We start from the raw sequence: 25169 nt of genomic DNA, 5'->3' as shown, positions 1-25169 counted from the left end.
ATTGTTCCTTTTTCCCTTCACTGGCAATTTATAAAAAGTTGGATATTGATCTTTAAATAACAATTTCTTTTTTGAGCTATATTTTAGCATGATCAGCTGAGCTTTATTTCTCTTTGAAAAGTCAGTGGTTTTTACAATATCCATTTGTAGGATGACATAAAAATATCCCTTGTGGAGACATCTTGAGGCTTATTGCATATTGCCTTTAGTAACAAATGGCATTCTTTTTATGTCTATTTTATTCTAAATCTGATGGGATTTGGAGTTATGGGATGTTGTATGATTAGAAACAGGGAAATAGTACAGTGGAAAGAGCATTGCTTTGGAATCAGAGGAACTTGGGTTCAAATATGGGATCTGTTACTTAATATATGACCTTGCACAGATCTCTTAATGTCTCTCAGCCCAAGGTCTTTATCTGCAAAATTAAGAGGTTGGATTAGATGACCTCTGAAATAATTTCAAACTCTAAGTTTGTGATAATTTTTCTTATTTTGCTAAGGAAAATTTTTAGTTTGGGTATTGTTGTTGAGAGGACTTAGGCAGCTGTTTTTATTTTTGTTTTTATCCTGTATCTGTCGAATCAGCATGAATAGTGAGTTACTTTAGTATGGACTGCTGTAGTATACTCACTCTAGAATACACCTTAGTAATCTTCAGGAATGCCTATCAGACTAGTAAGGATCTCTTTCTTACCTTCCCTCTGAAAATTTGAGCATCCTTCAGTGTGGTTTCTATTTTGCTGCTTTCCCTAATTTAATTCACAAATTACTCATTTATTTGAATAATAGAGTGTTTGAATAAAGAGAAAAAAAATGTTTTGCAAAACATGTTCCAATATAAGCATTTCAAAACAAAATCCTGAAAATGGATATTGTGGATTTATTGATTTTGAAAATAGATTTATATTGTAAATGTTATAAACAGTCTTTTGTCACAGTGTATTGTTTGGAATAGACAAGTCAGTCATGAATTGCTCTTGTGTTATATTTGTTCACCTTGTTTTAGAAACTGCTGGGATTTCATACATTTCAAACTGCAGTGTACAGGCCCCATGAATGTTAAGTAAGGAAGATTTCCTTATTCTTTTTCTTGCTAAGCTAGAGCTTTGATTAGTATAATCTGTTGAAAGTTATACACTCATAAATCAATGAAAACCCCCCACAATTTCACTTGTTGATGGTTTACATCATTTTTATACTTAGAAAAATCTCCATAAAAGTTCACTTTTATCTTCTATGGAGTAGAATCATTCTCTACTTATAAAATTTTGTTCTTTAGGATTGTGAAAAGAATTAAATGTAACATTCAGTACAATTATGTATTTTCTTCTTTGAATGAACACTTCCTTGTTCTAAAATTATGTACCTTTGTAAAGCTAGGGTATCTCTCTAGTATAACATTGGGTTTAAATTTTAGTTGCATGAAGGACAACTCTTCTGCAAATACAATAAGATAGTAAAAGAAATCTGACATTTAGAGAGCTCTTCTGTGTTTTTTTTTTCCCTTTCCAGGAATATTTTTCTCCCCATATATATAGATACAGTATACATTTTCTTTCTTTCCCAGATGGACCTTCAGTTGTAGCTCATTATGATATATCTGACACCAACTCTGACTCAGAAGTGGTAAATGTGGACAATTTATTGGCGGCTGCAGTAGTTCAAGAGCACAGTAATTCTGTAGGAAGCCAGGACACAGGAGCTACCTGGAGGACCAGCGGGCTTCTAGAGGAACTGAATGCTGAGGCAGGTTGGTCAACTTTAACCACTTCTCTGATGCCATAACATGCATGTGTCCTGGCAGAAATCTTCCTTTTAGGTGTAGCCTGCCTACAGAACAGAATGGGGGCAGGTCAGATGTATTTTATATTAACTGGCAAGTGTCTGTCCAGGATATAGTATTGTGTCACTTAGATTTGTGAAGGCAGTTGGGAATTCCACCTGGGTAGTGTGGTGGTAGTGAAATATCTCTGGATTTGTCTTCTGAGTCTTTCACTTATTCCCTTCATGATGTGGGGCAACTCACTTATCCCTAGATTATAAACATTAACTCCACCTATTCTGAGGACAATTATTTCTTAAGACCAGAAACCACTTGCTATCCTTGCTCTCCTCTCCATTGCTTTGGAGGATTATGCACATAATCATAGGCCTCAATCCTCCCATCCTTCACTTCTCACAGATTCACCTGCATGCAGCCTATCTCATATAAATGTACATATCTACCTTTGCTCTTTGCTGCTATTCTTCTCTAGTTCTTCTCTGTTTGTCCCAGAATAATGCATCCTCTCTCCCCTCCCGCTCCCACCCCCTATTTCTCCCTGTTATTCCATTTATAGACTAAGAAAAAATCCCATTTGTGCGACTGATAAGGTTCTCATGTAGGGGTAGTACAACTCTATACCTCTTCTAGAAATCCTCCTTCAGTTTCTCCCCAAAAGTTTCAATTTACCTTCTCCTTTCTTAAAAATAAATGACTTTTCTCAAGCAACAGCATTCAAGATAAAAAAAACTTTGTTAAATCAGTTTAATTTTTCTGTTTTGCCCAGATTCTTTTTTTTTTTTTTTTGGTGAGGCAATTGGGGTTAAGTGACTTGCCTAGAGTCACACAGCTAGTAAGTGTTAAGTGTCTGAGGTCAGATCCGAACTCAGGTCCTCCTGACTCCAGGGCTGGTGCTCTATCCACTGCGCCATTTAGCTGCCCCGTTTGCCCAGATTCTTAATGTAACAATGTTGTAGAATGTAAGCTCAAGGGGCAGGGACTCTTAGCATTTTTGTCTTTGTAGCCAAATTTAATGCCTTGTATATACTTGTTTGAAGCTTAATATATGTATTTGTTGTTGAATTCTACTATTTTTTATTACATATTCTCATTATTTAAGAATAAGCTAATTGGGCTTTTGTAGGCTAACCTGGGTACCCAATCATCATTTGTAACTTGGTATAAATAGGAAATAATTTGTTGCAAATAATGAATTTATAATTACATGTTTAGAACACAATCTCTTTAGTGTTGGATATTACAAGTATTGAAATTTTTAGAAACTGTAAAAACAGGTTAAAAGAAGATTGTTGTGGGGACCTTTTTTCTTTAAAAAATTTACTCTGAAATGTTTTCTCTTCAAAATTTATTTTTTGTACTTAAATTGAGATTTACTATGATTGAGTTAGTTTTGAGGGTTTTTGAAAGAGCATTGGAGTAAGAGGCAGGAGGTTGGGTTTCAGTACTGAGTCTTCTGCTGATGAATTATGAAACCTTAAGGAAATTACCTTCTCTTCTTTGGGCATCAGCGTCCATCTGTAAAATGGGTAATAATAAATAATTATAAACCTTGATTATGTTGTTGGATGAGGTAACATAAGAGAACACTTTGAAGAGTGTAAAGCATTACATAAATATAAGGCAGTTGACATTGCTACCTTCATCCTAGGTATTAGGAATACACCACAGGAGTTTGCATTTTTATTCATATATTGCTTTATATGCAGTCTGTGTTCATGTAAATTGTTTATTTAATTGTAATCACATCTTTTTTGGCTCAGTCATTTGAAGGATAATTTATTATTGATCTTAAGTTGTCAGTGGCTCCTCATATAGGAAGTTCCCTTCCTCTATCAATTAAAAGGAGCCCTGTAGTGAATTTTTTTTTTATGGCTTTAAAAAAAAAGTAACACAACAAAACAATGAGTTTGGAATTTCATATAACTAGAATTCCTTTCTAATAGGAAGGAATTTGTTCCTTCTTAAGTCTTCTTAAGTTAAGCTGAATTTGAGTTTTCTTAAATATACCTGTCTTGTGTTTAATATCCACATTACAGCTTCACATAGTGCAAAGGTCACTCAAATTCAACATAAATTCCTTTTTAGAGTTTAGATTAGGTTAGAGAGTTTGGTCATTGTCACAGTTTTAACAAATTTTATCCCCACCTCCTCTAACCCTCAATTTTAGGACAATTTTCCCCTCAACTGTTCTAGTACCTATCAACATTGTTGTGACTTTGAGGCACAAGTTTACCTATGCTCTCAAATTGTAGCAGCATAAAACCAGTATATTAATTTGAGAGTACATCTATCTGTTGTGCCATAATGTAAAGAAAAATACGTTTACATATTTGTCCCTGATTTAAAAATTGATGGTTTGAAGAAGTCAAGTGGTTGTTTGTATGAAATTTCTGAATGTGGACCTGGATTTCAAAAAGCTATTTAAAGTTTCATTTTGATAAAAAGGAATGCTTTAGGCTTACCTTGCAACCTGGATTTGCATATCTGTAATCCTAAAATTGGAGCATTTCTGAGGTAGTTAACACCCTAGTGAGGTCAGAATAACCTACCCCTTCTTATAAAAGAGTTGATGTTCTGGAACCCAAGTGGACGTGACTGAAACCAAGACAGAACAACTAAATCAACAACAAATTAAGGAAAACGAAGTAGAAATCAGGCCAGCCACTAGTCATCAAATGAATTGGACCATTCAGGTACTATATTTATCACTTGCTTCCTTTTCTTGCTTGTTGCTGTTGCTAAAAACAGTGGTAAATTGATTGGGGTGGATTCCCCATTGTGCCTGGGGATTCATTTCTCTTATCTGTCTGAAAATCTTTCCTTTTTACTATAACCACCAGTAATTTTCTCTAGGCTAGGTTTTTGGTTTTGGATAGATAGGAAGGATGGAAAAAGAGGAGAGTGGATTCTTTTGAGCCTGGATGGAATTAGAGTATGTGACACTTTTTTGTTATGGTTGTTGAATTTATTTAGAGACCTTTCTCAAAAGCAGGGCTTCTTAAACTTTTTCCAATCCTGACTTCTTTTCACCTGAAAAATTTTTACGTGACCCTGAACATATAGATATATAAAATAGATTTATATAATCTTTACTGTTGCCAAATATTTCATGACCCCAAAATTGTTATACCACCCCATATGGAGAGTTGCAAACCACAGTTTAAGGAGCTTGCTCAAAAGTATTCAAGACTCTGTGTGTGTGTTTATTTATATTTTCATTTATTCCCTCAACATTTTTGTTACAGGGAGATAGAAGACAAGTGTTTTTGTTTCTATTCTGAAAAATGAATAAATTGAGGTACAAAGATTTGCTTTCCTCATTGTCACAGGCATGTAGTAGTGGAATAGAGAATTTAACTTTAGATTCTTTATTTCTAGGCCAGTGTTTGGTCAATGGTGATGTTGCGACTGAGCTTTCTCATGATGTTTCTTTTAGTCAACCCATTACTCTGTCTTTGATAACACTCAATATTTAAAGTCCTGTAGATGATTATAGCTATCAAGAAGAGTAATTCTCTGTAATACATTTTTTGGGAAGGTATCAATAGGCTCCATTAACCTCACTTTGAGGTTTTTGTTTACTTAGTTGAAAGTGGAACATAACTTAAATGTCTTCCAGGTTAGTAGCCTACTTCCTGTGAATGATATGTTTTTGAGAATTGGTATTTCTGTGCTTTGGCTGTTATTCAAAAGATTCAGGCACAATAATGGTATTTTGCTTCTTTTTTTTTTAAATCAAAGGGTATGACATCTGAATGAGTAGAATAATTCATTCAATAAATTATTAGAGGTATATTATAATATTTTATAACTAGAATTCCTTGCTAATATATGGGAATTACCCCCCTTAAAGAATCCTTTCTGAAAAATCAAGATTATATTAAATCTTTTTAATGACTTGTGCCAGGTGATATTAAAGCAAAGTGGATGATAAAGAGAAAAAAAACAACTGTCCCTGCTCTCTCAATTTTTGATGTCTAAAGAAACAAAAGGGAACGGAATGTAGAAGATACCTAGCAAATCAGGTTTGGCCCTTGCCTAGTAGACTTGAAAATCTCAGAGAGTTAAATTTATCATTTTGTTTTTGGAGAAATAATTTTCACAGTATAATCTAATTACTATTCTTCAGTTCTTATGCTTTCTTTAGTAGCTATCTGTCCTGACTTCTTTATATGTTGAAAAGTTCCCTTATGGGAGAACAAAAACTTAGAATTTTGTGACAACTATAGAAATTAGAGAAATTGTCTTTCCAAAGTTGTGTACGGGCAGTGCAAAGAGACTAAAAAGGTAGCCAGCTGTCATCTTCACTAAATATAACCTTTTGATTTATTATACAGTTTAATATATGATAATTGTGGTATTTACACTTCTTTCTCTGCAGGCCTGATTCTTTCATCAGAGCTGGAGAAGACTACCATCACCACTGGCAGTGTCTCAGAGAACATTTTAGAGTTTTTGACTTCCCTGCTTGCTCTAGACATCTTATTTGCCAATGGGCTCCCTTGAAACCACGGGGGAGCCAGTAAAGAGGCCAGAGGGGATTAGGGCTTACATAGAAAGACCTTAAAGAAATTTGTGACATGCATTAGGAGGGTCTCAGTGAAAGGAAGAACCTGTAGGCTGTGGCTCCAAGCAGCTGAAAGCAGATGGGAGTGGGGCTACATCCCTGACTCTTTAAGAACACGATTGATGTCCCTTTATGGAAAACAGCATCCCACAGGCCTGGAGCAGATCCCAGATGCCTTACCATCATAAAAAAACATCTCCCTTGCCTTAATGCTGGAAATGTGGCAGACTAGCTCATATCCCTAGTCTGTAAGGCCCCAGCATTTGCCATAAGATTTGTGTTTTCACATTTCTGTCTCTGAGCACTTGTTTGATTTGCCATTTTTTAAAAAATCTTGTTACTGATTGTCTATGATAAAAAAAATAAAAAAATGCCAACCACAAAAGAACAGAGTCCTGCTTTTTCCATTATCATTTTTATTGAGTTGTACAAGTTCAGTTAACTGAACCAAATAGGCAGGTTTGATTTGCGATTTTTATGTACTGGGGCAGAAAAAGAATTTTGATGGATTGAATTGGTGGTATATTTGGGTGAAGTTTACTCTTACTGGGTACTGCATTTATGCTGGATGAACATTGAGGGGGGGGTTATAAAATTTTGTTAAAAGGTACAATACTTTTCAAGTGTCATTATAAAGCCATAATTACAGATGAAGTAGGATATATTAGTTACCCCCCAAAAGTAGTCTTTTCTGTTTGAGCTGGGTTTGCCACTATTATTATAATTTAAAATTTATAACTATTTAATAGGGAAACAATAAACAGGACTATATTTAACAATATAATTGACCAGTATATTCCCCAAATTATCCCACAAAACAGGAATTTCCATGCATGACCAGTTTCTTCTGTGGATAGATCCAGGAGTAAAAGCATTGACAACTATCAAATTCTTTCCCTCTTATAGTTTTATTTTGCAAGAACAATCAAGGAGAAAGAATTGTCAAATGGCTCATGTTTGTTATAACCTGTTTGTTGTTTTTCCAGATTGTAGCTTAGTGTTCGTGTGTGTGTGTGTGTGTGTGTGTGTGTGTGTGTGTGTGTGTAGGGGGGGGGCAATGGGGGTTAAGTGACTTGCCCAGGGTCACACAGCCAGTAAGTGTCAAGTGTCTGAGGCCAGATTTGAACTCAGGAACTCCTGAATCCAGGGCTGGTGCTTTATCCACTGTGCCACCTAAGCTGCCCCCTGTAGCTTAGTGTTCTTTCTGGAAACTACTCCATGCTTCCCAGAAAGTGGTAGGCAAAGCAAATTTTGGGAGCCTTTTAGTAGTAAATGCTTTTCTCATGAAGCTATAATGTTCATGGTAACTTGAAGTATGAATCTTAATCCCTTTAAGATCCTGCCATTAATATTAGAATTTGCTTTGTGTTACATTAAAGGTTTTCAAAGCCTGAATTCCCATTGATAAAGTGAATAATTTAAATCTTGCTTTCACAACCTATGGTATTTTACTTCCTTCCCTCCCTCCTTCCAGACAACACATTAGAAGGGTTCAACTTCAGGGCAAATGGCAAGGCCCAGGGGTCTGGACAGCACAGTGACAAGTCAGATGGCCTCTCTTAGTGGGCCAGTTGGCAAGTGTAGAGGGAAGAGAAGGTTGATGCACTAACACATACTTAGTGTCTATTAAACTGATAAAACCATATCTGTTTCTGATGTTGAACTGTTTGGCAGTGCTAACAAGTTTTATTTCCCCGGGTAAATCATTTTATCTTGTAGTAGCAACTAGCTGGCACAGTGAATAGATAGAATCTAGGAAGGCTAGAATCAGGAAGACCTAAATTCAAATCCAGCCTCAGACACTTACTAGCTATTGATTCTGGGTAATTCACTGAACCTCTGTTTGCTTTAGTTTTCTCCTCTGTGACATGAGGATCATAAATGAGACAATATTTGTGAAGCACTTTGCAGACCCTAAAGTGCTATGTATAAATGCTAGCTGCTGCTGCTACTACTATCCCTACCTCCACCACCACTGCCTCTTGGAATCTCAGTTTTCCTGTCCCCAAAATGGGGATGATAATAGCACCAATTTCCCAAAGACCATCATGAAGATCACATGAGACTAAACGTGTTAAATGCTTTGTAAACCTTAAAATGCTATATGTGACCTAAGCTACTGTTGTTGAGTTCCAAATCTGTCTCCTATCTTTACCACTCTCCCAAGCTCCAGAGTGTCAAGCATAATATGCATGAAAGTGAATTCATTTTTCCTATGAAACTTTTTTCTGATCACCTCCCCACTCCATTAATGTTACCAGAATTCTTCTATTCATCCATACTTATAACCTCAAAGTCATCTTTGATTCCTCTTCCTCACCAGACTACCACCTCCAGTCACTTGTCAACTCTTATCTATTCTGACCCACTATCTTTCTTAAATATTTCTTAGGGGCAGCTAGGTGGAGCATTGGATAAAGCACTGGCCTTGGATTCAGGAGTACCTGAGTTCAAATCCAGCCTCAGACACTTGACACTTACTAGCTGTGTGACCCTGGGCAAGTCACTTAACCCTCATTGCCCCTCCAAAAAAAACAAAAAGATCAGAAATATTTCTTGATATAGTGGAAGGTGTGATGGACTTAAGAAAGCAGTATACCAATTCTCAGATATTTTTGGAGAGGTTGATTTTTATTAAAATACATAATACGGTCTTGTGGATTTTCCCTTCACTGACTGATGATGCAGTATGATATAATGGAAAGACCACCAGATCTGGAATCAGAGAACCAGTTGTGATCCCTGGCTTTGTGATTTAATAACTATGTGAACTTAACTTCTAGGCTTCAATTTCCTTATGTGTAAGTAAAAGTATGGGACTGCATTATTTTTAATGTTCCAGTTCTAAACCCTAAAATCATTGTTCTAAGCTCCAATTACACAGGACTATTTTCTGTCTCCTAAATGCTTCCGGCCCTCATTTTGTTGTTTTTCAGATGTGTCCATTTCCTTGTGACCCCATTTAGGGGTTTTTGGCAAAAATACTAGAATGGTTTGCCATTTCCTTCTCTAATTTTTTTCCCCCCTGAGGCAATTGGGGTTAAGTGACTTGCCCAGGGTCACACAGCTAGTAAGTGTTAAGTGTCTGAGGCTGGATTTGAACTCAGGTCCTCCTGACTCCAGGGCTGGTGCTCTATCCTCTGCGCCACCTAGCTGCCCCCTAACTTATTTTTTACAGATGAGGAAACAGAGGCAAACAGAGTGTTAAGGGCTAAAATTCTAGCTAAACTGTCTAAACTATTTAATGAGTGGTCGCCAATAAATTATAAGCTTTAGCAAGAGTTAGATTTTTAAGCATTTATTAAGGAGAATAAGAATTTGATAAAGAGAGAAGAAAGGCCTAGATTCCTATCTATTAAAGGGAGAGCACTTTTCTAGCTCCGCTCTCCACCAGAGTCCTCAGGAAAGAGAGTGAGACCGAGCGCCAGTCTCTTCCTTCTTCCTCCCACTAGCCCGCGTCACTTCCTGACGCCAAAGAAAAGACTCCTGGTCTTGCCCTCAAAGACCTTCACTTCATGGGCGGAACTCTTCTACAGTAAGTCTCCAGCAGGTGGCGTCATTCCAATCGTTACAAGAGTTAAGTGACTTGTCCAAGGTTACACATCTAGGGGGGTGTCTGAGATCAGATTTGAATTTAGGGAGATGTCTTCCTGACTCAAGGACCAGCATTCTATTTCCCTGCGCCCCCTAGCCATCCATGTGTGACGCTCTTTGCTTTTGCTAAAACATTCCCTACACTTGGAATGTCCTCTCTTTTATCTGTCTGTTGAAATCCTGCCTGTTTTTAAAGGTCCAACTCAAAATGCCACCTCCTCTATGAAGTCTTCCCTCATCCTTTTCCCTTCCCTGACCAGACAAAAGTGTTCCTTCTCCCCAAAACTACCATAGCACCGTGGTAATTCCTCTTAGGCATTTGTATTTCATTTTGCATTGTAATTGTGTATATGTTATTTATTTGAATGAGTTCTCTTAACCTAGGGTTTGTAAACTTGTGTTTTAAAAAATATTTCAATAGTTTTCTTATAATTGGTTTCTTTTGTAATCATATGTTTTATGCATTTAAAAACATTGTTCTAAGATATCCATAGACTTCATCAGACTGCCACTGGGGTCCATGACACAAAAAAAGGTTAAGAACCCCTGTATTAGATTGTAAACTTCTTTAGGGCAGGGATCAGGGTTGGGTTTTTTTTGGTTTTTGTTTTTGTTTGTTTGTTTGTTTTGGTATTATTTTTATCTCACACTTTCTTGTACATAGTAGGCATTTAAAAAAAAATAAGTTCATCAAAAAAAATTTATTAAATACCTACTATAGGCCAGGTACTGTTAGCTACTGGAAATAGCAGTATGGAGAGTGAAGCTATCCCTACTCTTAAGGAACTTATACCCCAATGGGAGATACAAGTCCATGCCTAGTTATATATAGACTGTATATAAAGAGAGTGAAAACAAAGTGAAATACAAGGTACTTTGAGAAGGAGGATACTAGCAGTTAGGGAAATCAGGAAAGGCTTCCTATAGAAGCTTGAACTTCCATCTTATGGAAAAGGAGACTAAGAGGTAGACGTAAAGAGGGGGAGTATGCTCTGGGGATGGATTACAGTAGCCAGTGCAAAGTCTGGGAAATGAAATGTCATGGGTAAATAACATAGTAAACTCCAGTTTGAATGGCAGAACGCAGGAAGGGGATTCATACAATGGGAAAGCTAGGTTGAGAAAAGGTGATGAAGCTTTAGAAATATTGTTCCTGCCTTTTAGCAAAGAGGTGTTGGACTAGAAGTGCAGGACAAGTCATACATTTTCAGACATGCTTAATTTTGTTGATTTGTTTTGCTAATTGGTTATTTGTTGCAAAGGAGGGCTTTATGGGGGGCAGAGATCTGTAGAGAATAATGGTGATATAAGAAAATATCACTTTTTAAAAAGGCTTGTTGAATTATGTGGTAGTACACAAGCCACTTGATCTCTTTAGGCCTAGGTCCTAAACATCTAAAATATTGATCTGAAATGGTGTGATATGCATTAGTTAGAGAATTAATTAGGGAAACTTCCTTAGGGAGGAAGTTTTTAAAAAGATTCCTAAAGGATTGAAGCAGTGAAATTGGGGGTGGGATAAGGGGGTAAGGTGATACTAAACACAAAGTTAGAATTTTTTCTCTGTAAAGAGAATTAGGAGGTTAGAATTATAAGCAATAGTTTCTAGAGAAAGGCAACCAGGATGGTAAGGCTTTTTGAGACCATGTTTGTTATGAGGATTGGTTGAGGCCGGGCTTCTTTAGACTAAAGAAGAATAGACTCAGGGAGGGTATGATTGTTGGCTTCTACTATTTGAAGGCCTGTCTTGTTGGGGAGGGATTAGACTTCATCTGTTTGGCCCTGGAGCAGCAACGGGCAGGTGTTTCAAAGAGGCAAGTTTAAACTTCATGTCGGGAGAAAAGCTTCCTAATGATTAGAGCTGTACAGAATTGGAATGGATACCTCAAGAGGCTGTAGATTCTACCTCCTCGGAGGACTTCAACCACCAGCCAGACCACTTGTTGGGTATGCTGTACTGGAGATTCCTTTTGTGTACAGAGACTGACCTAGATGGCCCCTGGAGGACCCTTCCAACTTTTAGATCTTGTGGTTTGGTGAAGGTATTCTGTGAAGGTAAAAAGGTGGCAGATGGTGATGGCCAAATTTGACAGGTCAGAAACGTCAAGTACAAAAAGGCAGTTCAGCAATTGATTTCACTCCTTTGGTGGTGTTTCTTAATTCCACAGGGAAAATGAAGTTGCAGAGACACTTATCCTTGAGAAGTTTTGTAGTACAGAGCATTACTTGACTTATATAGTTACAATTATAAAATTGGTAATGAATTATAATTATTCTGTTTCTACCTGTCACTACTAAAATTTTGCAGGGAGAGAGTTTTATTTTCTTTTTAAGAACTAATCCAACATTGTCCTTGGCAAATTTCTGCTTAGAGGTAGGTCTGTCTCAAGAAATGTTTTCAAAGCAAGCTAAACTGAACCTCAAAAACATTAAAATATGTTAAATAAATAATACCACCACTGTATTTTATTCTAATCAAGTAGCTAATTCTGTGATTGAGATTGGATTAAAAGTTTATCAGGAAATTTCTGATATTTGTGAGAAGTCAAATTATAGAGCTTGGCTTTTCTCTCCTCGTAGGTCATTTGGATCCAGGATTCCTTGCAAGTGACAAAACAGCTTCTGGCAATGCACAACTCAATGAAGAGATTAATATCCCATCTTCAGACAGTGAAGTAGAGATTGTGGGAGTTCAGGAACATGCAAGGTAGGATAGCATTTTTTTTTCTCAATGTAAATTTTGAGTTTTACTTTAACTAGGGTTAAAAAACCTAAAGCCAAATTCTTCCCTTTGCTAACCTTAACCTTCCCTTCCTCTCCAAGAATACAGATAAAAGAAAGGACTGGCCTAATGGTGTGGCTAGTATGAATAATTGTCTGTCAAGTTCTTCCTTATGAGATGTTTTCTAGTTAAGTATGTAGACGTTTCTAAGTTCAGGAGTGTGGTACCATATTGCCTCACATTTTGACAAATCAACTAAAAAAAGGTTACCTTTCTTTTAAGATTTAATAGCTTTGAACTGCACTAAGACTTTCAGGACACCCTATATATTTCTGTGGGTTACTGCTGCTGTTTTTCTCCATATTTTCAGTACTTAAGTGACTTGACTTAAATGACTGAACAAACAGGAAAATTTTTAAAGCTGAGACCCAAGGGAATGCTACAATGTTCTCTCTTTTATAGATGAAGTAGTACCATAAGGTTTTTGTCATGACTATTTTATCACTAAGTTTTCCCTTCTTTTAATTTAGTCTTAAATGATACTGGTAGTTAAAAATTAAAGATATTCTTTGAACTCTCAAATGTCTTTCATAAAAAGTAGATAAAATGAAAAGTCAGTTTGGCCTACCTCATGCCAGTCGCTATACTTATTAAGTACTATGTTTCTGTGCCAGGTGCCAGCTGGGTGATGGGGGTACAAAGAGTGAAATTGGCCCTGTCTTCAACTATGTTCTATTACTTTTCACTTGATCAAATGATTTAATATTTGCAAAACTCTTAGCATAGTGCCTGGCATGTCATAGGCTTTTTTGGGGGGGGGGGTGGGACAATGAGGGTTAAGTGCCTTCCCAGTGTCACACAGCTAGTAATTGTCAAGTGTCTAAGGCCGGATTTGAACTCAGGTCCTCCTGAATTCAGGGCCAGTGTTTTATCCATTGCACCACCTAGCTGCCCCAGTCATAGGCTTTTAATAAACACTCCCTTCCCTTACTTTTTCCCACTTAACTCTTACAGAGATCTGGGATATTCAGAAAAGCTTAGAAAATTAACCTAGTTTCCTCGCATTGCTTCAAATAAAATTGAAGTAGAGGGGAAATCACATCTATCATCTCCATTTAGTGGAGATAATTTTTTTTTTTGAGATGTTTGTAATGAGAGCCAGTATGGAACTGATCTTTCAGAAAAATCTGTTCCTTGATGCAGTGAGATTTATTCTGCTGACAATAATAATTTCAGCATTTAGGATTTGACATGACATTTTCTCGTTATTGGCCAGGACTGAATTCTTCAAAGAACATCCTGAATCTTCCTTGATTCTACATATATTTTTTTAATCATTTGTATTTTTCTTATCTTATTTTTTCTCATTTCATCCCTCTTTCTTTGATTTCTTCACAGTATATCTAAGTTTTGTTTTTTTCTTGACTGTATTTTCTTCTCCTTTATAAATTCTATTGTCTTTACCATTCCTTCTCCATTTCATCCTGTTGTGAGAAAATAATGGGTTTTAGGAAGGGGGGGCAGTGGATAATATTAAGATTGATTGCATTGACTTTGCTGATTAACTCACTTAAAGTTGACTTGATTGAAACCACACCTACCTGAGAGCCTGGCCCTCAGGGGGTGTGTTCTCTGAACTCTGACCTCAGCTCATGGACCACCCTCAAGTCCAGTAAACCAATAAACTTGAATGATGCTAGCCAATTAGCTTTGAGCAGTGTAGAAGGGCTGCCTCTCCTCCGCACTGGGAGGAAGGTTCTGCAGTTAGTTAGGCTCTTGGAGGCACTAGTGGAGGAATACTTGGAGGAAGAGCCAGGCCAGGCTGAGCTCTAGGCTAGAAAGGCCTTTTCTTAACTTTCAGAGCCAAGTGTTCTTGCTTTACTAACATTTGGTCTGCTTTAATAAATGCTTAATGACCAAAACTGGTGCTAAAGCTTCTAATTTATAGGTAACTAATATATTAGAAACCCCAGCTAATTTTCCCTAAACTTGGGACAGAAGCAAGGCGACCACGTATAATTTTAAATGCCGCACTATTGTACAATTTACTGACTGTCAGAGATATCTTTGAATTTTGCCACCTCTTTTTTCATTTATACGGTAATTCTTTTGTATTAGTTTCTCCCATTTGGGTTCTTAAAATGTCTCCATTGTCTGTTTATCTTTTTTTCCTCTCAACTTCCATCTTCCTTTTGTTCATATTTTACATTTTCCCTATTAGATTCACCTTTTCTCCTTTTTCCAGTGATTTTTTTAGTATTTCCTTCTTGTTAACTTGACCTAACTAGGGAGGTTAGAACTCACTTTTTCCTCATATCACTCTACTCCTTGCCATCAGTTTCTGTTATTTTAATCTTTCATATCTTCTTAACTATTAGCCTTATGATATTTAGCTCTGTAATGAGCTTTCTCCTTTTCTCATCTTTATAAAATTTCTTCTAAAATTTTTCTGTATTTAAAATCTTACTTTCAAGCACATGTCCAGACTTGTTCGGGCTGAGCTAATTCCATCATAAATATCAGGTTTTTGTTTTTGTTTCCCTATTATTTCCTTTCTCCTTCATGTTATTCAGAATGACACCAGCAGAATTACCATAAATTATACCATCAGCATACATGCCCTTCATCTATTTCTTCTTGAATAATATTTCAAATTTTAATTTATTCAATTCTCACTAAAAGAAGTACCCACTCTGTTCTCACCTTTACTCTTTCCCAAATCTCCTTTTTCTTTTTTGTGATTAGGCACAGCGTTAATTACCATGGCTCATGTATATCTTGGTGACTGCTGCTTTTTCCACATTTTCCTGTGGCCAAAAGCCTAAATTATCTAGCTACTTCTCTTTCTCTATTTTGCTTCTCTGATCCACCTTCCATCATAAAGCCTTTACTTCTATGCCTCAAAACTTTTGCCTACACTGACTAAGCTGAAGGTCAAAGATCTCAGGAAAAATTTTTAAAATTCACAATAATTCTATAAAATCATGGAAACTAGAGGCAAGTCCATTGTTTTCTTCTAGTTGTGGTAATTTCTGTGATTTTTGTCCTCTTTGTTTACCTAGATTGTAAGTGCACTGGAGAGTGACATGGTCTCAGTTTTTGTATACAGCCAGATGACTGAGTAAATGGAAAATTCCAATTTATCTTGCAGTTCTTTTGTCAGGGGACATTCTCTTCAACCCTGGAATATAAGGAATGAGTCTTTGGTTCTGTTCTGTATGTTTACTTGCTGTAGAAATTTTGTTCTTCCTATAGATGGCTAATCCATTTTTAAAACAATATGGCATTTCAGATGCCGTCCACCAGAAGTACTGGTTTTTTCATTGTAAGTACAACTGAGGCATTTTAACTGACCCATGCACATGCATGTGGACACAGCCCTTTGGACTGTGAGGATGGTTTGACTGACCTCTTCCTTTAAGCCTTTCCACAGTTCCTGACCTGCTTCCTTTTCAGTGTTCTCCATATTAAACACGAAGGCTGAAGGGCCAGGAAGTGGATGGGGAGGCTTTCTTTTTGGTTGCGTCAGAATTGCGCCTTTTGGTTGCTTGTATCTTATCTGGAATTTATTTCTCTTGCAGGTCTAGGGTTGCAGTTATGAAGTATTGATGGGCTTCTGGCAGGGTTATCGCATGGAAAAAGGTTTTAGGTTTTGATCCACATCTTTTTGTTCTAGTTTGATGTGCATGCTCAGTCAGATGTTTGTTTGGATTTAGTTGTCCTGTTCTCATTGTACTTTCCTATCTGTGTTATACGTTGTTACTGAAGTTTTGAGGGTTTATGAAACTCAGGCTTTGTCCTTGAGTGGTTGTTTGGGGGTATGGTGGCTCTGAGTCTGGGGACTTGGTGTCATGTTTCCTCCTTGGAAGTGTTTTGGTATTTGAATTGAGTAATTTTGGTTGTGATGTATGTGCCTTTTTATTTGTTATAATAATTTCTTTTCCTTGCATGTTAAACTCTTTCCCTGCTCCTTTATTTGCAATTGTGATGTTTATTTATATTCCACGTTTCCTTTATGTAGTTGTAGACTAGAAAGCATGCTCTCTAAGCTAATAGTTGAATGAAACTTTGCTGATGGCTGCTTTGTGTTGATGGTTGATGCATTCAATTTCTTTTCTTTATCTTTCAAACATCATCATTTCCATATGGTGTTTTGTGGACAACTTGTTTTCAGTGTGGAATATTATCTTTTAGATTATCAGAGTACAATTAAAATTTTCTTTTTCAACTGGATGGAAGTATTATCACCCTTCCTAATCTTGGCCTGAACTTAATCAGTCACATATGGGCTTTGTGCTTTGTCTGGTCTGCTGTTTTGACAAAATAAATGAGTTTCTGATGCCAGAATAATAAGCTTATATAAATTGCCTTACTCCTGTTTCTCCATCAGCACCAATCTAGTGTCATCTCACTGAGCCATGTCAGAGATATCTCAACCTTCCCATCTTCCTTGAACTTGTCAGTACATTTTCCCAGATGCTTTTGTGCAATCAAACTTTTAGTACCTTTGGTAATTGACAGTAATGGTGACATTCTTAACCAAATAGTTGATGGGAGATGGAAAAACTTTTGCATATTAAGCTGAAGGCTTCCTAGAAACCAAGACATCTATTAAATGGTAAATACTAAAAATTGAAGGAGGCAAATTAGAAGTCTTAGAGCCCATGGCCAGAGTATTTCCATAAAATAATAAGCAATCACTTAGTGTTCTATCAGGAAAAAGAAATAGTAATTTTACCACAAAAAGTACTATAGAGTGATCTCTAAATAAGTGTATAAAGGTTTCATTTTTAAGGTACTATCTCCTACAAATAAGTTAGCTAATCTCAGTATTCCTTGCATTTTCTTCTTCTCTTCAATGTTATGAAAGCTTATTTAAAAAACAAAAAAAACAAGACCCAAAACTAGTTTCAGTGGACTAAGGACATGAACTTGATCCTGTTTCTCTAAAACAGGGAAAAATTTTAAGAAAAGTTTTCTGGTTTTTTTTTTTTGTTTTGTTTTGTTTGTTTTGTTTTGTTTGTTTGTCAAATTAGCTAATAAGTCAGTGTGAACTCAAAGCTTGATTGCATTGTGCTTCTTCCTCACTCCCTCCTCTTGTCACATGCAAATGGAAATACAGAGTGATCCAAAAGTCTTAGTGGAGTTTTAAATCATTAAAGCTCAAAACAGCATTTAGACTTTTGGGACAACAGGCATTTCTCATGGGAGATGGGAGGAAGTAATCATTGGATTGGTCTTGCTCAGTTAGTTCATTTGCCCTTCTTTTGACTTCTGCAACCTATATTACAAAGAGATATGCAAACTAAGTGAAAATTTCTTTTTTATGTTAAGATTCCCATACAATTGTGATCTTAGACTTGACCCTTCACAGTGTTTATCTCCCTTGCAGTTCTTTTCTGTGGATTCTTCAGTTTTCTACAAGCTTTTAATTGTCTCTTGTATGAATTCAGTCATTCCAATAACAGACACTATTTGTGTGAGACCTTAGGGGAAAACCCCTATATTATTTCATTGGTATCCTGTAGCATAGGCTTCTCCTGTACAGCTCCCTCTGTTTTCACAGTTGTCCATTGTTGAGTCCTGTACTATTTCCTGGTTCTTTCCTTATTCATCAGTTTTGGGTACTATTAGGATGAGAGAGAGTTTTAAGATCCTTAGATCAAAACTCTTCTTTGGCTTAGCCAATCAGACTGGGATCTGGGCTGATTTATTTGATGCTGTGCTCCTTGTTTTCTTGGATTCTTGTAGTGTTATACCAGAAAGGAGCCTTGAAAATATAGGTTCCCCCAAGTTTATAGCTAAATCACCAATTTCAGAAGAGACATTAAGTAAAAATATCTTGGCAACAACTTTAAATGGTGCCCCTGATGTGGCTGGGAGGAGGAGATTGTTTTTCAGTAACCCATTTGGCAAAGGAGTAGCTTTCAGGCTAATTCTCCAATAGGAATGGGAGTCCTCTTTCAGGAACTTTAAGTTCCTGTGTTCAGGCCAAAGAATATCTACTCACAGAGGCAATTCTGGCATACAACCTTGGTCATCATTACTAACCTAGTGCTCTGATGAACTAGGTTGGGCTGGTAGAATTTAGTCAGAACTGCAAGATCCAAGAGCTCTAACACCACTTTTTGAGTACATACAGTCTAAGCATTTTCTGAGCCCAGCTTTGGGAACCAGTGTCAGTGGAGTCAGGCCACCTGTTAGATCTCATTTAAGCTTAATTAGGGATGGGCAGTACTTAAGATGGAAGGACACAAGTGGTAGTGATCCACCAGCTGCCCTCTTCATATCTGACTCAGTATTTCATCCTGGGATACTTAGAGTCTTTCAAGGAATGTGAAATCCAAGCTGTTGATGATTCTTTTTCTCCCAAATAGCCCTTGAAGGAATTTCTCAGATGAATAGTTCTGTCTCACCAATCTGAATCTCTTTGAGAGTTTGAGTTCAGTAGATCAGGACTCTGCTCATCTTGTTGCCTAGAGACTATGGGCTGTGATAGAGCAGAAAGGTGCAATATTTCTTCTTTGCTTTTTTTAGACTAGGAATTGGCCACAATGCAAACTCCAGTACTCAAGAATCCTCACTGAAGAAGAGAGTTACAGAAATCTAATCTGTGTCATAGTATTGTTGTTACTTCCTCTTAAAGCATATCGCCACAATTGATATTGTAATTGTTAATGGTATCATCACCATCATTATTATCATTATCATCATTATTATTATTACTGGTGAGCATGCATCCTCTGTTGCTCTGACACATTTTTTTAACACACACACACACACACACACACACACACACAGAGCTGAGTTAATTTTAAGTCTTATTTTCTTATGCTTTTAATTGTTTCCCTTTAGCATTGTAATTTACCTAATGTATCTTTTGGCCTAAGGTTCTCAAATTTTATTTAAAATAAAACAAAACAAAAAAAGAAGTGACCCCTGGAATGGGAAGGGAACAGGGACTGTCATTCCTTGCCAGATACCCCTCAATGGGCCTTCCCATAAATGATATGACATATACCCACAGTTTAGCAGTCACAGAGCCATGACAGTTTCAGAAGTTTAAAAATATATATACATATATATGATATATATGTATATAATATAAAATATAACAATAATATAAATAAAATAATAAAATACATAACATTTGTCCAGTGTTGTGATCCTTGGCCTTTCTGTGTTAAGCCATATCTGATACATATATGCATATATACATACACATACATACATGATGTGTTTTGGATTACATGAGTATGCATATCAGACTTGTCTTAGTAGTAAAGGTATTAGCCAATACAACTGAGACTACATTGTTTTACATTGTAATATTTGTAGCAAACATCTGCAGAATTAACTTTGCTTTTGTTATTTCTTCTGTAGGTGTGTACATCCTAGGGGTGGTGTGATTCAGAGTGTGTCTTCATGGAAGGATGGCTCAGGCTTACAATATTTTAGCAGCCGGCAAACACAATCATGGACATCCGTGACTCCCCAGCAGAATTGGTCTTCACCCTCAGAAGTAGTCGATCTTACCTTGGATGAAGATAGCAGACGCAAATACCTACTGTAATACGATGTCACTGTGTTTCTTCCCTACTGTACCCTTCCTTTTCTCTTTGGCACAGAAGTTCATTGTCATTGCTTCAACTTCAGAAGCCCCGTTCTTGGCATTTGTGGAATTGAAACTTGTGGAGAATTACCCCTTTAAAAAACAAAAAAGCAAAAACCCCAAACCCACTGAGGTTTTCTTTAGAAGTCATTTAGGAAAATGAAGGACTCTTTCCCTCCTTCATTAGGAAGATGAGAGATAGTGATGAATTTTATGGAGAAACAGCTGCAGTTATATGTGGTGAATATTAATCAGAGGAAACGCTATCCAGCTCTGCCTTCCTCACTCCTGATAGAATATTAGTTTAATTACAAGGTGAGTTTTAACTGGGGTTTTGGAACCTTGTATTTCTCTCTGTGAGTGAAATTATAATCTACAAGGTTAGCTCTTCTTTCCTTCCCGCTGGCCCTCTTACCCCAGGGCATTTGCACATTTTTCAGTCAGGTTCTATTATTGGCACTCAGCAGGACATGTGTGTAACAGCTTGTCCTTTTAAGCAGAAAACAGGAGCATTACTGTTTCTCTATTAACTTAGTTTTCTGCTCCCTTTCCTGACTACTCTCCTGACTGGTGACTTGCCACAACTTGAATGACTTTGCTCTGATGTTGTGATCACAAATTCTGTTAAGTTGACTTCTGTTGATTCCTTGTTTGCAATAACTTTTAACTCTGAAAAATGAGAATTTCTTGACTATTAGCTACTTCCAGGATAATACTTTGCTGAGGAGGATTGGCATCAATGGAAAAAAAAAAATCTCCTTTCTGATTCCATTGGCTTTTCTTTTTTTTCTGGTCTACTCAAATATAACTGGAAAATGTAATAAAGGTGAAACTGGGAACCTGTTACATGGGCCTGAAACAGAGAGAGGCCAAAGTTGGGAGGCTATAGGAACTCATAAGCTTGCATGGCATTTGGCAAGAGTGTTAAGTGCCTTCTTTCATAGCAAGTCTCTCCATGTAGGGCATAGCCAATAAGCGCTAATTACATAAACTGATGCCGAACTGATGTTGTGCTTGAGTATCTTTCTCCTTCCTACCTTTAAAAAAATAATAATATATGCCATAAGAAGCACATGATGCAACATTCTAGATTTTACATAATTAAAATAGGGAAAATTCAGGAAATGCCAAAGTTGAGGTTTTTGTGGCATTGTTAGCTACTTGGTATCTGGGATTTATTTCACTTATTGTTCATATCTTTTGAAAGCAATAGCTTTGATAACACCATGTACAGAGGTGGGGTAAAGTGATGTTGCTTTCAGGACCCTCCTCACCTTTTGTTTTTTCTTAGCCATTTCTTTTTGGTTTTCTGGTAATTCAACTGTAGGTAAGCTGCTTTACCTGTAGCTCTTAATGCATCAGTGGCTGCTGCTTATCATAAAAGCATGCATGAGAACTGCACAGTCAGAATAGTCTGCCTGACCCTATTTGTCCGACATTTAAAATACTTTATTTTTATTAAAGCATAGTTTCTTAGTGAACTCTTTCTACTTCTTTGGGCTCTTAATGCTCTCTTCTACAGGGATGTATTTTTGATCACAAATTCTTTGATCAGCTCCTTTCTCTGATATTTTTACATTTGCTTTTGTTTTCCATCAGTTGTTCAGATTCAGGCTTTTGAGATAACAATTCCAGTTTACAAATCTTAATTCTATCCTATATATGGGCCTTTTGGCAAAACCAAAGACCAAAATTGAGGCCGAAACAGAAACCTATTCAAATCTGACTGTTATTAATGTCCTCAGACTGTTCATATTTAATTTTGGCATTATTTTATTAAATACTTTGTACTATTGTAAGCCATTATTTACTTCACTTAAAGTACTTTGCCAACTCTTGATCTGTGTTTTTCAAGGAAACCAATTTGAAGGGTATAGGGTTGGTCGTGCTATATCACTTGAAATTTGTTTAGATATTTTCTCCACAGACAGCTGTAAAACTCCTTTGAAGCAAATACCATTGCAGAGAAAATTCTCTGTAATAAAATTATTTCTATAGCCCATTGTAGATGGACCATAGAAACAACACATTGTTGACCCATTTACAACAAAGTCTCTACATAGCATATAATCCTCTGTGTTAGTGCTTTCTTCCGGGGTGGGGGTGGGGGGGTTGTTTGTATATATTTATATTTTTTTGCATTGTAGGTAGGAAAAGGAGAGTTGAGCTGTCCCTATGCTCTTTATAATTCTTTTGTCCTACCAACAAGTAGTACCTTTCAACTCTTATTACCCCTTCCTTCTTTAGATATCCCAACTAACTAAACTCTCTAATAGTCTCCAGAATAAAATGGTAGTGGAGATAGAGATCCAGGAACTAAGAAGAGAGAGAAAGATGGTAATGTTGTGAACATTATACTCACTCTTCTGCTGTATTTGGAGCCCATCTTTTGACATAGATTCCTCAGAGATTCTGGGCACCACTTGTTTCATTGCTATCCCCTACACACTGGAGATGTACTTTTAAGCAATATACTAATTTTTACAAAATTCCATGGTGAGAAAGCAATTTAGACAGCTCTTAGAATTCCTTCTTAAGGGATTATATCTATATACATTTTCTATTTGGTAGCACAAAGAATAGGAAAAAATCCCCAAAGCAATAGCCCAGAGATGGTGCTCTATTCAGAGTTACCTTTGTGGTAAATGGTACTGCTAGACCACAGACTGGTTTCTATCCCAACTTAACAAATAAATTAGAATTTGAACCAATGACCTATGTATTGTACGATCATGCCCTATAAGATGTAGTTGCTGCTTTTCGGTATCTGCTATTTTGATGTTTTGCTTTTAATTTTATTTGAAGGGGCCAAATTAAATGGACCCCCTTTTCTTTGCAGTTGAGCATCCCATAATGCTGGTATCATTGTACCAATTGTGAATACAAATCTTTTCCTAATTTGCTAATTTAGTAATGTGCATCATTTTTAGCAAGTTAGCACCGTAGGTAACTGAGAGGGAAAACTGATGTGTTAGTTACCTGCTTTTTCCTATCTCATGAGGTGTCTGAGGGAACTGAGGATATAGTTTAGTCTTTCCTATGAAAAATAAATAAATAAGCAGAGCCCCTAAATTCCTGTTTTCCAGTATGTATATGATGTGACTTCCATGTATATATAAAAACAACTGCGCCCTAACCAAACTTCCTCAGATTGTGCACTGTTTATAGTTTAAAATAATCACGTATCTTAGTCTCATGCTGTTGGGTTTGTTTTCTATTTTATTTAAAACACTACATATTTCTTATACTTTTAACAAATTTTAAAGGGTAGTGATCTTTAAAAAAAACACACCCACAATCACTGGATAGTTAGGAAATGTTATTCTGTTTGTTTTTGTTTTATATTTTAAAGAGAGCAAAGGGCAGCAAAGCCCCCCCCCCCTTTTTTTTTTTTTTTTTTGCTCCTCTCACCAGGAAAGTGAAATGTTAGCCATTGTGTGGCTAGGAACCAATGCACTTGGTGGTTTAACAGATCTACTGTTGCTGGAGTTTGAACTTGGAACTTGATGCAGTGAAGACAAATCATTGCTTAGAATTAATGTTTTAAAATGTGCAACTCTAGTTTTAAAAGAAATTTGGTTCTTCTTTACATTCATTATTTAGTTTTTGTTTCCATCTAGTATTTAATGGTCTTTGAGAAAAAAATAATAAAACAGAGTGTTATATATATATTTTTTGGTGCAAGATAAAAGACCTTCTGTTTTTTGAAATAAGTCTGTAGCATAAAGGTTAAACTATTTTAAGACAAAATAAAATAGAGTGTATTTAAACAATAATACTTGTCTGAGGTGTTTTTTATTTAAACTATAATACTTGCCTGAGGTGTTTTTTCTCCCTGCTTCACTTAGTAGGGTAGTCTTTAAAACATCTCCAGATTTGATTACTGACTTTTAGAGCTCACAGTCTACCTCTCCTGCCCCAGTCTCTCTGCTGACTTCCAACCTCACGTCTCCAGCGGCCTTTCAGACGTCTCAAGGTGGATTTCTAGGAAACACCTCAAACTTAGCTTGTTCAAAATAGAATTCACCAACTTTCCCTCCTTCTCCCTTCCCTATTATTGTAGAGGGCAAGACCCTCTTTCCAGTGACCACGAGTTCTGTCCTGGACTCCTCACTGTGCCTCTTCCCCTCTGTCACTGCCACCACTCTTGTGCAGGCCCTGTTCACCTCATGCCTTGGAGTACTGCAGTGGCCAGCCGGTGGGTCTGCCTGCCTGCCTGCATGAGGTCTCTTTCCACTCATCTTCCATTCAGCCACTCAAGTAATTTTCCTGAAGTTCGATCATGTCACAACCACCACTCCCCCCCCCCCCCCAATATACTGTGCTTCTAGGATCAAATACAAAATGCTGTTTGGCATTCAAAGCCCCCATAACCTAGTGCCCTCCTACCTTTCCTGTCTTAATCCCCAACAGGCACTCTTGGATCCAGTAATTCTGACTCCCTGGCTATTCTTTGTACAAGATACTCCATCTCTTGGCTCCAGGCATTTTCTTTGGCTGTTTCTATAGCCATCTATAGCTTTTGCTCAGACTACTAACCACCCTGGCTTCCTTTAAGTTCCAACTAAACCCGTCTTCTGCTGGAAATCTTCCCCACTCCTTAATTCTAATGCCTTCCCTCTGTTATTTTCTATTTATCTTACTTCTATATAGTCTGGGTTTGGTTGTTGCACATGCTACAGGTTTTGGAGCCATCCACATGTGAGAACTAGGTGATACGTGGACACCAGAGGTGGATGAGCGGCCTTGAAAAGGGCTTGGCGAGCTCTTACACCAGAAGTGCTGGTCCTGGATCACTCCACCTATGGGATAAACCAGGTTGAGGGTAATCAACCGGCTTCAAACCCATGGGTGAGTTAGGGGGATGTCTACTCTGAGCATGTGAAGGC

General features: G+C 37.0%; 1 protein-coding gene across 5 annotated transcripts in view; it reads left to right on the top strand.

Annotated features, from left to right (window-relative positions):
- The window catches only part of C1H18orf25 (chromosome 1 C18orf25 homolog), a 107437-nt gene extending 83398 nt beyond the window's left edge, over positions 1 to 24039 (top strand). The window contains exons 3-6 of one of the 5 annotated variants that reach the window (XM_043984858.1): positions 1570 to 1752; positions 12527 to 12653; positions 16250 to 16310; positions 20052 to 20186. In XM_043984858.1, the coding sequence (XP_043840793.1) occupies positions 1570 to 1752; positions 12527 to 12653; positions 16250 to 16277 (338 nt within the window). In that variant the 3' untranslated portion in view covers positions 16278 to 16310; positions 20052 to 20186. Of the gene's footprint in view, positions 1 to 1569; positions 1753 to 6166; positions 6818 to 12526; positions 12654 to 16249; positions 16318 to 20051 lie in introns of those variants that run through there. The other 4 variants (XM_043984864.1, XM_043984842.1, XM_043984872.1 and 1 more) reach the window with 4 other exon arrangements.
- The last annotated feature ends 1130 nt before the right edge of the window (positions 24040 to 25169 follow it).

This window comes from Dromiciops gliroides, chromosome 1 (genome assembly GCF_019393635.1).
Source record: "Dromiciops gliroides isolate mDroGli1 chromosome 1, mDroGli1.pri, whole genome shotgun sequence".
Classification (NCBI taxonomy): domain Eukaryota; kingdom Metazoa; phylum Chordata; class Mammalia; order Microbiotheria; family Microbiotheriidae; genus Dromiciops; species Dromiciops gliroides.
Note: the sequence above shows the minus strand (reverse complement) of the source record. Positions and strands in the feature narration are given on the sequence as shown.